The following is an 18701-nucleotide window of genomic DNA, read 5'->3' as shown; positions in this document are numbered from 1 at the left end:
CCTTGGAGGCTGCTGCACTTCAGTGGTGAGCCTGCATGTTTATAGTTTGTAAAATGGTTTTTGGATGTTTGGTGTGTGTGTGTGTAAGGTAATAAACGTAAAATAAGATTATTAGATTGCAAATGCTGGTTTTGAAATCTTTGTATGTATTGCTTAAGGTTTAGAGGTTTCTGAAACTGGTTGTGGGGCCAAATGGCATAAACTACAGGTGTTGTCTTTTGAAGTAAGATATTCTGGTACATTGCATGGTATAACAGTGAAAAAGAGCTGGAAGCCTATGCATAATATGATTTGTAAATGGACATCAATATGCTAATTGACTCAATGTGCACATAGAAAAGGAACATTTCTTGTAAGTTTGAAACACTGCTACAGAGAAGCTCAGTGCCTACTATTTGAAGTGCCCTTTGCCTATGGAATTGTCTAGTAAACAAAATAAACTTTCCCAGAATGTATGCAACTGTTCTTTTTTCTAAGATAAAAGCCATGTATAGCATCGTATTTTATCATAGTAAAGTAGTCAGTGACACAACAAAGTTGCTCTGAATCTTCATAACTTTTTCTATTTTGCTAGTTAAGATGACAATTTTCACGATCCCTCAAAGTGGTAGGTCTTAAAAATGAAAAAGTTGCAAGAAAATTTGAAATTTTACCTTCAGTGCATATGATGATTTGAAATAGAATAGCCAATGGTTCACGCTGATTCCTGAATGAGGAAGACACTGTCATATTTTGTTGACATAGTACAAAAGTCATTAATTTGATCATCTTTAAGACTGGGTGTAGGCATTTGGTTGCAACTGAGTATTTTAGAAGTTATACAGACAGCATACTGTATTTAGTACTTAACTGTACTGGACAAAGGAAACTTTTCCAGGAAAATGAAGCTGTTTGAAAGGGAAAGTATTTTTCTATTTAGGCTAGCTAAATATTTTGTAATGCTTTTTTCTGTAATCTGATTTTTGTAATTTATGAGAATAAAGTGGATAATAATGCTAATTTAGTTCTGAGGGGGAAGGGAGGAATTTTTAACTGCCCTAGAGAACCTGAGCTGAGTAGAAGAATTGTGTTCCGATCAATGTCTTAGGACCCAGGGGAAAGGAAGCAATTGAGTTTGCATTCTATAGTTCCAAATCCAGCAGTCTTTATTCTGGCAAATAATGTGTTGATTTCAATGTGAACTAGCCCTAAATAAGGACTTGAGGCCATGTTTACACTATGTGGAGTATAGTGGGATAGCTACAGCACCACCCCATAATGTGGATGCAGCTTGCAGTGACGAAAGGGGTTTTTCCGTTGGTGTAAGAGCTACTTTTGCTCAGGAAGGTGGTGCTAGGTCATTGGAAGCATTCTCCTGTTGATTTAGCTGCTTCTACATTGAGGGTTAGGTTGGCATAGCCATGGTGTTCGGGTGTAGATTTTAAGTATGGACTAGACCTGAGTTCAAGACTATAAAATATGGCATTTGATGTCTAGATCCTCCTTGTGTTATCTAGTCTTGGGTTCTAGGGTTAACCAGGACTAGGCAAAACATTTTTAATCTAGTACAAGTCTTCAGTTTTTCTTCGGGTTTGAGCTATCTCAGGGATTGGCAACCTTTGGCATGCGGCCCGCCAGGGTAAGCCCCCTGGTGGGCCGGGCCGGTTTGTTTACCTGCAGCATCCGCAGGTTCGGCCGATCGTGGCTCCAGGCCAATGGGGGCTGCGGGAAGTGGTGCGGGCTGAGGGATGTGCTGGCCACCGCTTCCCACAGCCCCCATTCGCCTGGAGCGGCGAACCGTGGCCAGTGGGAGTCGCGATCGGCCGAACCTGCAGACGCTGCAGGTTAACAAACCGGCTCACCCCACCAGGGGGCTTACCCTGGTGGGCTGCATGCCAAAGGTTGCCGATCCCTGAGCTAGACAAATGATCACTTGATAGTGTAGACCAGGCTTCAAACTACAGTTAGGTCGACAAACTGCCTTACGTCTACCTAACTGTGTAAGCGTCTTCACTATACAAGGGGTCCCTGGTATAAATCTCCTCCTTATCCGTTGTTTCGGATATCCATCGCTCATCAGTAGGGGAATATGTTCCGATTTATGTTGGTCCTGATCTGCATATCCCCTATTGTACAGTACTGTACTTGCATCCACTGGCCACGTTCAAGGCTTATTACCTATAGAGGACATTCTCCATGCTGAATAAGGAGATGGCAGGTGAAGGAAAGCCCAGTGTAAAGGAGTTTTGGAAGTCCTACAACATCTTGAATGGTGTGGAAAACATTGATGTGTCATGGGAAGCGGTCACTTCGCAATGTATTAACAGTGTTTGGCACTGTGCATGGCCAGATGCTGTCCACAGCTTCATGGGATTTGATGCTGTTCCTGCTCTCGAGCAAGAAATTGTCAAGTTGGCGGAGGATGTCGGCTTCAAGGAGGTGGAAGAGGATGATGTACGGGAGTTGTTGGAGTCTCATGCTGAGCAGACAAATGAGGAACTGATTGAACTGGGCCAACAACGGGTATCCGAAGAAAGCAAGGACGATGATGACGATGACGTAAGGCAGGAAGCCAGGAGTCTGACGACAAAGAATCTCTCCCGTTTCTTTGGATTGCTGGATGAGATGACGGAAATCATACAGAGTGGGGATCCATTTCGTGAGCGGTCTGCCAAAGTCTCCAGGCCTCTCAATGATGCAATGGCTTGCTACAGGGAGATCTACCATTCAAAGATTCATGCAGGAGAGCAGATGTTGATAAAATCCTTTTTTAAGACTTCTGCAATCAAAAAGCCAGCCACAGAAAAGCCAGCCCAAGAAAACCCAGCCACCACCCTTCCCTAAGTTTAGTGTAATTGACACTGTTTTATACCGTACTGTATTTATTATATTAAAATGTTCTACCTGTTTGAATAATGTTGTCGTCAGACGCTCCCGGTGTGGTGCTCTGCTCTGTTCAATGTTGATATCAATCGGCTGCGTGTGTGTGTTCCCTCTGTGTGCTGCCCCAGCTCTGCGCAGATGGCTGACACAGCAGATCCCAAGAGAACCCCCAATGACCACAGACTCTAGTAAGATACGAAGGCATGTCGGCCAGGTTTATTGTCGAAGAGAAAGTCTCCAGCTTTCCCTGGCATAGAAGTCTAAGGTGCTGCTAGCTAGTACATATGTGCTCCCTGACAATGGACTCAGCTCAGTCAGTGGCGGGACTTTCCACTGCCCCCTAGGCTGGATAAAGATATCCACTCAGGGATGCATTCTTAAACAAGTTAAAGATCACTCCTGACGTATTGAGGTGCAACCCCACTACGTAGTAAGGTGCTGCCTCTCACCTTGTATACGTTGGTTTGAACAAAACAACTCTATCCATCATATTACCCTTTTGGCCCTGTCATTGGGATGGGTAAGCTTGTTCCTTGTTATGTGTGGAATGTACAAGTATGCGAATGTTCTGATATCTGGTGTCTAGTACCTTTTAGGTATGTCTCTTTTTGCAGCATCAGCCCTTTCCTTGCCAGCTTCTGTGAGCAGGGCCTGCCTCGAGCTCACAGCTTAACTTTGCTTTATGTTAGCAAAGTCTTGACCATTATTTTAGGTCAGGCCTCAGGCCTCATACTGGGCCTCTGATAAGGGTTTATGTTTCAGGGCCTCATCTTACTACAGATGTTAGTAGGGTTCTGTAACCGTGTCTTTGTGGGTCACAACTGACAATACCAAATTCAGGACAAACTGCTGAGAAATAGGACAGACATACACCAAACTGGTGGTTATTCTTCCAATATCTCCAGTCCCAGACACAACCCTAGGATCCTCCATCTTGCAGTGTCCAGTTATGCCCGCTGAATGCTGTAAACTTATGAGTTTGTCAGTTTAACAAAGACACGCTTCAAACCAAACACACTGCTTCAGGTAGAATGAACAAATTTATTAACCACAAAAGATAGATTTAAGTGATTATAAGTCAAAGCACAAGAAGTCAAATTTGGTGAAATGAAATAAAAGCAAAACGCTTTCTAAGCTGATCTTAACACTTTCAGTGCCTTTACAAACTTGGATGCTTCTCACCACAGGCTGGCTGGTAGCCCTTCAGCAAGGCTTTCGCCTTTGATCAACGCTTCAGTCGCTTGGTGGTGATGTCTGTAGATGGAGGTGGAAGAGAGAGGGAGAGCATGGCAAAAGTCAGAGCAGGCACTCCTGGCGAGGATGTGCACAGACAATAGAAGGAGCGCAGTGTGGATACAAAGAGCCTATTTAATTACTGTGGTGGCTGCAGGTCGACCTAACTTCTTAAGTCAACTTAATTTTGTAGTGTTTTGTAGAGTTCCTCACATCAGTTCAAGGAGGGCTGATGTTAATTTCCTTAGCACACTTTTAAAGTTAGTAACTACTTGTCCTTATAACCTTTTAAGATGCTACATGATGTATTTGAAGTGAATTATCAGGTTGCTAAGATGAAGACACCTTACTGTGTCCTTTTTGTAAGAGGAGAACTGGTATTGTGCCTGAGGAAATGGAGAAGAGAGAGGACCTATAGTTCTCCTTAGTTTCTCTCTCTAGCTGAATATATAGTTTAAGCAGCTCTAACAGAAATCAGGTCATGATTCCTAAGAATGGGTGACAGTAAATCTTATTGGGTCCCCTGTAACTAGGCATTCAAAATATTTGAAAGAAAGATGTATTTGAAAGAGAGAATATTTGAAAGAGTTTGAATTGGGCTGGTATGTGGCAGTATGGTATACCAGTGTCTTTTGTGCTACCACTTTGCTCTCCAAAGCTGTAGCTTTAATTTTTAAGTCTATAGCTATTATGGCTGAGATGCACTCAGGCCTCGTCTACACTGGCACTTTACAGTGCTGCAACTTTCTCACTCAGGGGTGTGAAAAAAAGACCCCCCTGAATGCTGCAAGTTACAGTGCTGTAAAGTGGCAGTGTAGACAGTGCACCAGTGCTGGGAGCTACTCCCCTCGTGGAGGTGGTGTATTTTTGTTTGTTTTTTGTTTTTAATAGCGCTGGGAGAGCTGCGCTGGTGTGGGGACTCCAGCTGGTGTGCTGCTGTGGCGGCGCTTTAACTTTGCTAGTGAAGACATGCCCTCAGTTTGTGTTTGAAGCTAACTATTGCAGTTTCTTCTTCCTGCTTTAGAAGAACCTGAAAGAATAGCTGTAAGTGGTGTGAACTGCCCCATTCATTTCAATTAGTGCTGACTCAAAGGAATGATGCTCAAAGGAATCTAGCAGTGAACAGAATACCTGTTGAGTGGGGAGTAGAGTCTAGAGAACGTGCATAGTCATATTTTAAACATCTACCTAATCTGCCATAAGTGATGTCTCATGTAGGCAGAGTATTTAGTAGAACTCTACCACCATTTATCAACTTTGATTCCTGGGCTGAAGTATAGTGAAAATAACTTTATTTTCAAATAACTCAGGGTCTGTATCAGTGAGGTAGACGCTTCTGAGCATCCCATAAAGCTTCAGGCAGTATCACATAGGAAATGCTGATATCAAGTCATCTAGGAGAGAGGCTGGTGACAAGATTCCACAAAGAGATGCTAATAGCATTTGCAAAGACAAAATGCTGTGTAATGTAACAATAAATAAATAAATTCTGTGGCTATGTTCTGTAAGTTCCTTAGGATAATATTGAAAAACCTCTTATTGACACTGAAATTTTGTATTTGATATTTTAGCATGAATGTGTAAAGGCTTAATCTAAAAAAGATGTGAGCCTTTTCGGCTAAATTGTATGGCACTGACATAGTAACTCTCTTATTCTACTTAATACACGCACTTTATAAACCGTTAACTGTTAATAAACATTATTTTATAGGTTTGCCTGAATCTATCATTGCATCTGCATGCTCAAGAAGTGGCCAGAGGGTTCTACATGTTGACTCGTAAGTTACTTCAGTGATATACTTCATTGATCATTTAAGTGTTCGGAAATAGATTAAAATCTCTAACTTGAGCTGATTCTATGATTCTAAAATATGTAGCCAAAGTTACTGTTGCAAATCTGCTTTTTGCGGGGGGGGCGAATGGGAGGGAAAGCTTTGTGAGAATCTCAACATGAACCATTACCCAGCTACATATCTTATGGGGCAAAAGATAGTGTCTGGATTCAAGTACAAGTTGCTGAACTGAGTACAAATGTAGGTGCCTAAACTTAGACACTAAGGGCTTGTATACACACAAACTGCTACAGTGGCATTGTCTCAGCTGTGCTGCTGTAGCACTTCAGTGAAGATGCTACCTACGCCAATGGATTCTCCCACTGGCGTAGGTAATCCATCTCCCCGAGGGGTGGTAGCTAGGTCAATGGGAGAATTCTCCTTTTGACCTAGCGTTGTCTACACTGGTGGTTGTTTGGTTTAACTGCATCGCTCACGGTTGTGAACCTTTCACACCGCTGAGTGACATAGTTAAACTGACCTAATTTCCTAGTGTATACCAGGCCTTAAATTAAAGTGACTTGGTTTTCAGAGTGCTGAGCACAGGTTGCTGCTGTTGACTTTATTGGGAGTTGAGTGCCCAGCCTGTAACGCCGGGTCGCATTTTTAGGTGACTACCATTAGATACTCAAGTTGGAAAACTTTGTTCAGACTATCCTGAAAACTCCCTACATTGAGTTGCCTTTTTTTTTTTTTTTTAACCTTTCATCCACTTTTTTAATCACTCTCCACTTGGCCTTTGTCAAGGCTGATTCCCCACTCTGGTGCTTCGAGTGCAGAAGGTGGGGGGCCGCAAGGTCTCTAAAAATTAATACTTGCCACTCCAGGCTTGTATTAAACTCCCAAGGTTACAGCTTTTCTCTGACCTTGGATTGGTAGATGCTGCCACCACCCAAGTGCAAAACCCCTTTGAGAACCCAGAAAGGCGCACTTGGGAATTTCTTCCTGTGGGATACCCTCAAGCCCTTTCACCTCCCATCCCCTGGGAAGAGCTGAGAAGAAAAACAAAGGAAATCAGTTGTTGCCACCAGCTAATTAAACAACATGTGCACAAACCTCTTAGAACACACAAATCCAATTCTTTTTGCGGATACAGACTAACACGGCTGCTACTTTGAAACAAATCCAATTCTGTTCTTAAAAAAAGGTAAATTTTATTAATAAAAAAAAATACATCTGGGACTTAGGCTTTTGCTAGATTAAAAAAAAAAAACAATTACAAGGATTAAGCATGAAGAATAGCTCTCTTGAGGTCCAGTTTAAAGGTTACAAGCAAAACAAAAGCACCTGGGGTTAGCACAGAGAAATCCACAAGTCATAAAGAAATAAAAGGGATAATCTTAATCGCGTCTTCCTAAACATTTCCTGATCTACTTACATATCTGGATTTTTAAATGAGTAGTTTCTAGGTATGATACTGATAATTTTTCATACCTGGCCCAAGCTTCTCACCGCATAACTGCTCCATGTCTGCCTCTCCCCGAGAACAACAACAGACAAATAAAAGGAGAGTCTTGTTTCAATTTTAAAAAGTTCTAGCCTTCCCATTGGCTCTTTTGGCTGGGTGCCCGCTCACTTCCTTTTACCTATGCATAGCAGTGAGACTTTTTAACCCTTTACAGGTAAAGCAATTAGAGATCAGCTACTAAGAGGGATTTTATAGCTAACTGGCTGGCTGGGTTCATAAAAGGGAGCTCTCCTTCCCCCCTCTTCATTTATCACAGCCTCCCTAGCTTGGTCTTGACCAGGCCCTAGTTTCCAGCCTTCTGTTGTTGCTTTACAGTTTTTTCTCTCTTCCCTGCTGTCATTTGTCCAAGAGCTTCCAAGTGTCATGAATTTATTGAGACACATGTGTTTGGCAGCCCTGCTGCCTGCAGTTCAGCTTCACTCTTATAGAAGGTGTAATTCCACCTGTGGCCACTGAAGGCTGCTGGGGAGGCAGGCTTCCAGTGGATTGTCTGTTCTAGATCGGTGATGAGCTTGGTATGAAAACCTAAGTATCTGAACGCCTTCCGATAGTACATTAAGCAACATGACTATGACTAACATCTGTTGTATGTGTTCGCTTATCCTCTGCCCACCAGTATTGCTTGTCCTGCTTGGGTTCATCTTCAGCCAGCTGTTTATCCATGAGCTAATCTCATGCAAGCAGTAGGCCATTTTGGTGGTAGTGGTGAGGTGGTAGGTGGTGAAGGATAGGTAGAGCTATGTGTTATCAGCATATTACTGGCATTGAGTCTGTCGTCTGACCAGTTCATCTAGTTGCTGCACGTACATGTTGAAAAGAATTAGAGAATTGATCCTTGTGTGACTTCACAAGTGAGGGGTCTGGTAGGAGAGATGTAGTTTCCCATCACTACTTGTTGGTATGTCCCTTTAGAAAAGACTCAGATTGTTTTAGTGTATTACCCTTGATCCTTGCACCTCTTTCTGGTGAGACAGCAGTATCTCATGGTTGACAGTGTTGCATGCTGCAGAGAGGTCCCAGGGGATGATATCCATTGACAGGAGATCATCCAAAAGTGCCACTAAAATGATTTCAGTTCTGCTTCTGCTTTGAGTCTTAAGAGGGCATGTGGTTCACATTTGCAAACTTTTTCTCTGCAGCCATTAGGGCTAGATGCGTGGGTTTTTTTTTTTTTTTTAATGAAAGCTGAGATTCTCATGCAATGTGATTCCAGCAGTTGGGGTTTGAAGAAAATACTAAAAATTATGAAAACTCATAGGAGTTGGTCAGCTGGTGGGAACAAAAGGTGAGGGAGCTCAGTATTAGCACATGCCCTGGCTCCACACTGTGCACCCCAACCCCCAGCAAGACCCTTTGTATCTGCAGCCAGACCTCTGCCCCCCAAAAGACCCACTGCTTCATAGCCAGACCCCAGCTCTGTCTCCCAGAAACCTCAGCCAGATTCCAGTCCTTTTCCCTCCAGGGAGACCACAGCCATGAGTTCCCCAGCTACCAGGGCCCAGACAAAAACCAGCACCCACCCAGCTACTTCAGTTCATCAGACATCCCAGCACTCCATCCAGCTACCCCAGGCAACACTGAGATTTCTGAGCCTTCCCAGTTACCTGAGACCTTCCAGCACTCACCTAATTTAGCAGTCCCAGACATCTGCCAGCACCTCCACCTAACCCAGCACTTTAGATACTTATTTTCCTCCCTTCATGCCCTAGCCATGTAGCTGCCAAGCTTTGTACAGCTCCCTGTCCTCGTCCTCCCCCCTGCCCATAGCTGGTTGGAGAAGTGTATATTGTCCATAAAACCAACATTTATAGTCATATGCAAATTATATGAAAATATTCAAAATTAGTTTATTAAACATGCCAAAACTGTCACATGGAGATGCACAAAAGTTGCCTCAGTCAGGTCTGGAAGTAGCAGCAAAAAGGGACTGTACAGTGCAGTGAGGGGAAATGGGGCACTTCATGAACAGAATAGGGTTGTTTAGCAGTGGGAGGTGATGTGCATCAAGCTGGCCCTTGCTATGGTGACCAGAAATCATCCCCCAGGGTATCCCAAAAACTCTGGGAACTGGCCAGTCCCTAAATTGGTTAATCCTAAAGTGTTTTACATCCTAAAATTATGGGACATCACAGTTCAATACTTCAGGCTCCAAGTTTAATGTAATTTGAAATTGAGTTGAGTGGAGAATGTCCTGTAGATTGGAAATATCTTTTTCTTTAAGAATCTTTAACTACATCATCAAGAAACATGTAGTAGAGAATCTGCAACAGCGCCAGCAAAGAGGGCGTAGAATCCTAAGAGGTGCTGAATCCTGCAAATCTCATTACTGTGCATGAGGCATCCATAAAGACTTTAAACAGGAGCCATGTTAATTACAAACAGTACTTGGAACATGGAAAAATGCAACGTTTGAAGAAAAGTAAAATGCTAAATTTGTAGGGGAATACAGTATGTATTTTAAAAAATAAACTTGACCATTAATAGGCACCTTTTAAGACCTAGAATTACTAAATTATAATCAGTTAATTTAGACTTTAGATTTCACCTCCCACAGTAACACAATATTATGAATTTACTATTCTGTTCTTTGTTGAATTTGATAATTGCTTCTCATCTTATTTCTCCAACTTTAGTAGATAGGATCTATTAAGCTATGTAATAATAGCTGGCTACTGTAGCTTCGATTTAGAGTATTCATGTCTTTTTGGTAATGGTAAAAGACCTGCAAATTACAGCCTACAATCTCATAGAAGTAGGCAGCAATTAGAACTGTGGAACGCAGATTTTTATTACTGTTTCCTTAATTGTGTTTAGTTACGTTCATACATGCTTTCTCATTTTCATCGTTAAAATGAAAGCAAATTTCCACATCTAATGATACTATTCTGCTGTGGATTAAATCTTCCAAATCTTGTACAGGCTATAGGCTTGCCAGGTCACAGTGCATCATAAACTAGAATTCATATATTCGGGGGAAGGGGAATATGACATGTTTATACTGTACAAAAAAATTAATAGGCAAATTTTACAATGGTCATCTGCTATTTAATCTTAAAAATATTAAGCACTACTGTAAAAAGCCATTGTCAAGGGCATTTTAGATTTTATTTGGGAGGAGTTATAGTACTGCTAAACTTTTCAAGATTTTTTCTGACTTGAAATAATAGGAATGTTCTTATTTTATTCTGGTGAAATATTCTATGATCTTCATTTTTAGATGAATTTACACATTATTTAATCTTATTCAAATAACCAATCCAAATCTGCTATTTTCAAAATGTTGTGTTTTATATCTTGGGTTATTGTCTTTAGGATTATGGATTAAATTATTTCTAAAAATGAGAATTTGAGCCTACTGAAATGCTTATTTGTATCATAGACATTCATCATAATAGTGTATATCTGCCTTTCTCTGCAAATGTTTAAAGAAGTTAGTTATAAAATATGGAATAGGTGTAAGTAAAATTTTGAAGTATATTGTGTGTGTTGCTTGCATTCATTACCATGTGTTGATCATTGTACCAATTTTAATCTCCAACCACTGTTTGTATTGATCATACTATACTGCACAGGTGATAATGGTAGATGGTTCTGAAGTGGTCCATTATAAAATCCTAAGTACTAGCCTCTGTTGATTTATAAACACTGTCCAAGCATCACCATCAACGGCAGCTAATCTTATTTAAAATAGTCATGTCATTGCAGTGTTGCCATAAATTCCTGTAGACAGATTTTAAACTCAAGTTAGCTTCTGCCAAAGTGTAATTGAAGGAGCCCTATTTCTGTGTGCCAGCTATCTGTCTCAATAAATGTAAAATCTGTGGTTCTTTTCAGAGAGCTACATTTACTGTAGATATTAATGAGCTGTTGACATGTGAAATTTCAAGGATAGATGTTAAGTGATTTAGAAAAGTAATTTGCAATTTAAAATTAGGAGATCGGCCTTTAGTTTAAACTTGAAGTTGCTAAAGGGAGGTATATCAAGACTAAAAGTTGATTACTTTGTGCACTGAATGCAGCTCCCACAATAAATGTTCATGCATATGGGACTTTTTTTCTTAGCATGTGCTGTGTTCTATTTTTATTGTACCCCTGCTTATTTTATGTTTATTTTTTGATCATGTTGGGGTGGATGGTGGAGATAGTTTCCCCCCTCAAGACTTCTTTCTTCATATCAGCTTTGTTTCTATTTAGTTTCTGGAATGAAGATTCAATTTAAATTGTTCCCTTGTCTTTCACAGAAAGGCTTATCTAAAATTTCAGAGGGTTTTTTTTTATATTCCTTTTCACCACTTCACACACTGCAGATAAGATGCTGCTTCTCCTCCTGTTGAGTTTTAGAGGTAGTTCTAAAGCTGTCAGTCAAGGGTAGGTAAAGGAAGATACCAAAAATGTTCTGCCTTTGTAAAGGGCCTGTGGTAGTCATCTCAAATGCTCCTGTTTTGTTTGTTTCAGTGACTCTGGGCATATTAGCAGTATGAGTTACTTTAAATTCTTTTTGGAGAGCTTCTCTTTTTTTTTTTTTACAGAGCAAAGAGAAATATCAGACTATTCACTGAACTCTTAAAGAGCTGTCTTCTCTACCTCCGCCTAAACAATAAATTATGTGTAGCTCAAAAGCTTGTTTCTTTCCCCAACAGAAGTTGGTCCAATAAAAGATATTACCTCACCCACGTGTCTCTCTAAAGAATAAGTGTCAGTCAAGCACATGCAGGAACTCCTTCCTCAATATATTACATTAGTTTCCTTCTCCTTTGTTTGCCCCTCTGTCTAGACTTAGGTCTTATCCTATCTCTCTGATATGTCCTCCTGCATGTTTCTTAAACTAAACAAGTTACCTGTTTTTTGACCCACGTGTTTAGCTGAAGTTTAATGCGCTGCTGGTTGTTTCCGTTAAGAGGAATTTATGATAGTCATATTTTGATGTAATGCTGTTTCTTTTTTTTTAAAAAGAAAAAAGTACAAAGTCCTGTTTCCCTGAACACAGGAGGATTCAAACAGCAGGAGTCAGTTTCTTTGCTCATACTTTCAAGCCCCTTTCCAGGCAGTACTCTACCCAAAAGTTTTCTGTCAACTTTTTTCCAAGTTCATGCTACAAATCCTTCTCTGGCTTAAGGGTTTCTTGCTGCCCACTCTCTCAGCTTCTATGGTTTTTCTGCTCTTTCTTTCACAGATGTACAAACCTACACAAAACAATAGCCAGCAAAACCCCTACACCTGTGCCTTGCAGGTGCCTTTGTTTTAGATGGTGACATGCACCTGTTTTGGAGGTGAAGGGCCCTATTATTTTAGCTCTTTTATTCTATAAAGGAGCACAAGGGCTTCTTACAACTCTTAAATGAATGGCAATCGATGCACCCCCTACTTTTAAAGAAGTTTAATCCAACCCCCACCAGTAACAGAAAATTAATTTTTCTCCCTACTTTCTCCAATACTTCTGAAAACACTGCTATCCTTCCTTTTCAAGCACAAAACTTGAGAACTCTGACTCTTCACATCTGAGGCTCTGAGCTTATGCCAAATCTTGTTGCTTCTCTGTTTGTTATATTTCTAAAATCTACCCTTTCCCCTTTGTTCCCAATGCTTAAAATCCTGCTTCATGCCCTCATTCTTTCACCTGTAACATTACTCTTTTTAGACTCCTGCACTCTCGCCTCTCCTTTTTTCAACACATCCAACATTCTGCACCTAAAGTTCTTTCCTGCCACTGTGAGGATGAAAGGTGTGTGACACGATCATTCATTGACTTCCTGAATCTTTCCACATAAAATTCAACCCTCTCATCCTCACATCTAATGCTCTGCCTTTGAATTCTGCTAGGCATGGTGTCCCTAGCCTCTGTTTGCTAGAAGCTGGGAATGGGCGACAAGAAATGGATCACTTGATGATTACCTGTTCTGTTCATTCCCACTAGGGCACCTGGCATTGGCCACTGTCGGAAGACAGGATACTGGGCTAGATGGACCTTCGGTCTGACCCAATATGGTTTTTCTTATGTTCATTGTATTTCCCATCAGATTCCTCCATGCCACAATTTGCGCCGTCCTCTTTTGACATGTTGTTGTTCTTCTGTCTCTGCTTCCCGCCTTCATCTTCATTCACTTTTCTCTTTGCTCCAGGTGTCAAGTACTCAGTGTCCTCTCTCCTTAAAATTCCTATTTTATATGAGCACCCAAAGTGTGGTAGGCCCCTGTACACTTCTGCCATCTGAATCTCTACAGTTTGTCCTGCCTCTTTATCTAAATTTATCAGAACGGGTAAGATTTATAATATAATACAACTCACATTATTTGTGTTTGTTAACTACTATCCTTCCTCTTTACCCTTGCACTTATGTGAAGTTATGAAGCTAATAAATATTTAATAGTAAACTAGAAAGGGAAAAGGACCCTTCAGTAATGCATTGGTCTTTTCATTCCTATCCAAGAAAAGTGAGGAAATTGGTTCTCCGGGTCAAAAGATTTAATTCAAACATTTTTTAACCTTGATAATTAAGACTAAATGGCAAGAGTTTTACCGAAAGAAGTGAAGAGTGGTTATGGTTAATTTTTTCTCTTGGGAGCCAAGAAAGGAGCCTGTCGTTCTATTTAACTGTGTTTTGGAGCATGTAACTACGGCAGAATGGGAACTAATAAACACAAGAGTTTTAACAGGTAATGCATGAAATAAGTCATTTTGTAATCAGCTCCTTAAAATCAATGTGGCAGTAGCTTCCCTTGCAGAAGACAGCTATTTTGATGGAAGGAGACTTTTTTTTTCCCTGAGAAATCAAACAAAGGATAGACACATACAGGCAGCTCTCAGGAGAAATCATGAAGCATCAGCAGCTTTGACTTGTTTTACCACAGCTATTATGGCATGACATTCAGAAAGGCAGCCAGCCTAACAGAGACATATTCTACAAAAGATGTTACCTGCTGCTGCTTTTGTATTGCATGCTTTCATAGGTGCTCTGAGTTTCTTGACTTGAGCCATCTCCTGGAATGACGCTGCTTGGTGTTACCTTTAGATTGAGGCCCAGGAAAGCTGATCAGCAGGAAATCATTTACATTCTCAGTGGGAATGTTTTGGTCTGGGATTTGTTAAACTGTTCATATAGACCCTAGATAAAATGGCAGTTGGCAGACCAAGAAAATATCCTACACATGGTTTAGCAGATGAGAAAGTTCAAACCCTTTCCAGAGCCAACGCATTCCTTTGCCAGGCTTGATTACCTAGAATTTACAGAAGATATTCTGGGTTTTTCTACTAGTACATCATGGCTTCAGATTCAGGAGTTAGAAGACCAGACTTTTTGTTCAGATTGTCCATTAGCCTCAGACAGCAATTTCGTTTGACTACTTTTGAAGGCTTTACCCAGAACTCCAGATTCCATAGTAGAAGCTGTGAGCAAATGACACTCAGACAACAGATGAAATTGGTTCTAGAAGTAGTTATTCCAGTCTTCAATTTTGTATGAGCAAATTAAATCTGTAACAACAAAATATACGTTGAAACAAGCAGGTAGTATATCTGTAATATTTCAGGTCCATATCCGGAAGATAATGGGGAAGTCTGTACAATATTAGAATAAGTTCAATTATCAATCCATCTTTTTTTGTAGTCTGCTAGGACAGCTGTAAAAGGGGAAGATTCTAGTCCTTGAGAATTTAAGAATTGGATTGGACCTCTGGCATTGCTCGATCAACACTAATCCCAGAGAATGTCCTAATTTTGATTGCTCTACAGAATAATACATGAATATCTCAATCTGATATGACCAATTCTTAAATTTATTAAAATCCTGATAGTTAATTCTCTTCCCTTCAAACTGTCTCCCTCTTCATGGGTTTTTATCAAGAACTTTGCTATCTTTGGCACAGCTGAGATTACATCCCTACCTGTGTCTGGACAACATTCTTTTCAGAGTATTCTGAGGGAAGAATTGACAGAGGTTTCCACTACCACATAATGCAAGTCATATACAGATACACCTCTACCCCGATATAACGCTGTCCTTGGGAGCCAAAAAATCTTACCATGTTATAGGTGAAACTGCATTATATTGAACTTGCTTTGTTCTGCCGGAGCGCGCAGCCCCTCCCCCCCGGAGCGCTGCTTTACCGCGTTATATCCGAATTCGTGTTATATCGGGTCGCGTTATATCGGGGTAGAGGTGTATATTATAAATTCTGAAAGGAGCATATTCATGCTTTTAGAAAAGATCCAGACTTTAGGTGATAGGGCATTAGTCTTTCCTCTGATATGTCTTTCCCAAGCTATCGTGATTCATTTAGAAATATTAGCATGCATACTTAAAGAAATCATACACTCCTTTGAACATTGGTGGACCATAAGAGACCATTATAGAGACTTTTGCTTAAAAATAAAAGGCACAGTACTGGCAATAAAAAGATAAAGCTTTATCTTCGTTTTAGACGTGTCAAAGGTGTACACTACTGACAAAGATATGAGAAAGATTAGACCACTGCTGTCAATTTTTCACAGAATGTCCCATCATTTTATTACAGCATGTTAATACTGCAAGTTCTTCTTGCTGAAAATGTATTTAAAATAAAGGACACTTAAAGTTAGATTAGTTTTAAATTTAGGAAGGCCAGTCTTGCTCAGTTTTAGATAGGGTTTTTTTGCAGTTTTTGTGACCGCTGCCTTTGCTTGTTCTGACAGCCAGACTGCGTTCCATATTCAGGGAAACTTACAGCTAAGGTGGCAGGTTCCCTTGGCAAAATAAATCTTGGTGGCTACATTTTTTTTATAATCCAAGAAGAGGCAGATTAAATCATTTTCAGGGTTTGGATTTGTTTCTGTGGTATCTCAGGAAAGAACAAAACAAAATTAACGAGTTTCTCTGCACCACTGGAAATGTGTATGGGGGGGGGGGCATACTTGATTGATAACTTGATAAAGGACTGAGACCTGAGTCAAACTGCTTCTTGATGGACTGAATCAAGTATGCATCTTTCACTCTCATGTTCTATTGATTCCAGATAATAAATGCACTTAAATTTTCACTTTTTTAGCGCTTTCTATGAATATGAATTCTCTCTCTACCCCAGTGAGGCAAATAAAATATTTGCTCCCTTTTACAGAAATGTTGGCTTTCCTGGTAGGTGCTAATGGTGACAGCACTGCAGCTCTTTCCTCTTGTTAAAATGAAAACAGTGGTGGCGGAATTGTACAGCACTGTAAGGTCTCTTAGAGAAAAGACCTAGTCCACTTGGACCATAAAATCTTAAACTTCAGATTCTGTTAAATGAGGCCAACTTTAATTCAGTGATAGCAGGATTTTCTGTTATCTTGAGGGAAAATGTCCTATTTATGTTCCTTACTATTTCCCTGAAGTAACTGAAGGACTTTTTTAGGTCAGTTTCTAGTCATGAACAATTAGACATTGTTTAGCAGACATCTGTCTTTCATGTGTTAACTAAGCAACATAGTAGAGCATCACCCTCTGGTTCTACAAAGAGACTGACATTCTCAATCAAGTCTTTGTCAGTACATATAACTTGTGAAAAACATCCTCCTTTAAACACACGAGTTGAACTTAAACCCTCATCTTAAACTTTTCCATTTCCGAATTCAATCTAGGAGGAATTGTATGATTTTATTATCTCTGGTGTAAAATGCAACCTGCCTTTTTTCTTATCTTTCTGAAAAGTTTAAATAATTATTACTCAGTGTTTTTAAGCTTCTATTATAGAATTTTTTAAAATACCCCTCCATGGGGGGGGGGGGAGTACAAAAGAAATGAATAAAGTGTGATTAAAGAAACAGACTTCAGTTCAGGTTTCTATGGGTATTAGTTTCCCCTATGCATGATTTAACAATTGTGGCAATATTCTAAGTCAAACGATATCTTTCTTCCCAAACGTGAATCTTTAATTTATAATGTAACTTTACGAATCCATTGAAGAACGCATTCTGGCTTTGGTCACTTTTGAAAAGTCCCAACACGCTTTAGATAATTGGTATTAGTGTTAAATCCTGTGACGTAGCATGTTTTATTATAGGTGTGGTAGAATCCTTTCATTTTATCAGTATGCTTACTTTTATGGGAAGGAAGCAAGAAAGCAACATTTAAATTTTACTTAATCTCTTATTCATATAATGGAAAAGCTCACTAGTTAGTGTGATGTTTAGGGAAGTGTCAATAGGAAAAACTTAAAAAGGGAAGCCAGAGGACCAACTGCTTAAAAGGAAAAAAGCACAACTATTTACTTACTTTTTTGTGCTGAAATGAGTAAATTGACGACAACTTTTCAAGTGGGAAAGAGCAAGTATATTGGAGAGCATTCAATGAGATGTGACAAATCAGCAGAAATTGGCTCTTTTGGCTCAGAATATAGAATATGTAATTCTGTTAATAAAAATAATTTTCATGAAGTTCTGCACAGTCCCATAAGCAGCATTATAATAGGTATCCAGTAGCTATATTTTTGGTTTTTTTTTCAACCAAGTTTCATTTTTTTCTTTGCAGGAGAAATTACTATGGAGGAAACTGGGCCAGTTTTAGCTTTTCAGGATTATTGTCCTGGATTAAGGAAAACCAGGTAAGAAACTAGAATGACTTTTTTCTTTCTCTCTTGTCAGGTTTCTAGTACAGTAACTCCTCACTTAGTCATCCTGGTTAACGTTGTTTCTGTTTCGATGTTACATTGCTGATCAATTAGGGAACATGCTCATTTAAAGTTGTGTAATGCTCCCTTCTAACGTCTTGCTTTGTCTACTGCTTGCAGGAAGAGCAGCCCCTTGCAGCTAGCTGCTAGGGGCTTGGAACCAGGGTGGACCGGCAGCCCCCTATCAACTCCCCCTATAAGCTCCCCGCTCCCCTAAATTCCCTGTGCAGCAGCTGCCTGCAGTTCAGCTGTGTCCCTCCCCCCACTGCCATGTGCTGCTCCTGCCCTCTGCCTTGGAGCTGCTCCCCGAGACTCCTGTTGCTGTGCTGGGGGGAGGGAAGGAAGATGGGGGCTAATGTCAGTGTGTCCCCCTCCTCCCTGCTCCTGCACCCCGCTTACCCCATCTTCCATAGAGCAGGGCTCAGGACAGAGGGAGCTTGCAGCAGCTTCTGTCTCAGCAAGCTGATGTAATTAACAAGGCAGTGTACTTAAGGGAAATGTGCATATCTCCCTCCATTCCTGCTGCCTTGCAGAGTGAGAGAGTTAACCCTTGAGGGCTCAGCTAATTGCTAGTTCATCATTTAGCAGTAAGGGAAATATCCCACCCTCTGACTCCTCCACCTCAACCAAGCTTCACAATCATCATCACTGTGTACCAGTATTAAATTGTTTGTTTAAAACTTATACACT

The 18701-nt window shown here is 40.5% G+C and overlaps 1 protein-coding gene across 1 annotated transcript in view; it reads left to right on the top strand.

Annotated features, from left to right (window-relative positions):
* Window positions 1–18701, top strand: part of CHM (CHM Rab escort protein) — a 155763-nt gene that overhangs the window by 20565 nt on the left and 116497 nt on the right. Inside the window, exons 2-3 of the mRNA XM_065410805.1 lie at window positions 5807–5873; window positions 17873–17945. Coding sequence (XP_065266877.1) covers window positions 5807–5873; window positions 17873–17945 — 140 coding nt within the window. The remainder of the gene's footprint in view (window positions 1–5806; window positions 5874–17872; window positions 17946–18701) is intronic.

The sequence above is a fragment of the Emys orbicularis genome, chromosome 9 (assembly GCF_028017835.1).
Source record: "Emys orbicularis isolate rEmyOrb1 chromosome 9, rEmyOrb1.hap1, whole genome shotgun sequence".
In the NCBI taxonomy this organism is placed as follows: domain Eukaryota; kingdom Metazoa; phylum Chordata; order Testudines; family Emydidae; genus Emys; species Emys orbicularis.
This window is presented reverse-complemented; position numbering and strand designations above follow the sequence as displayed.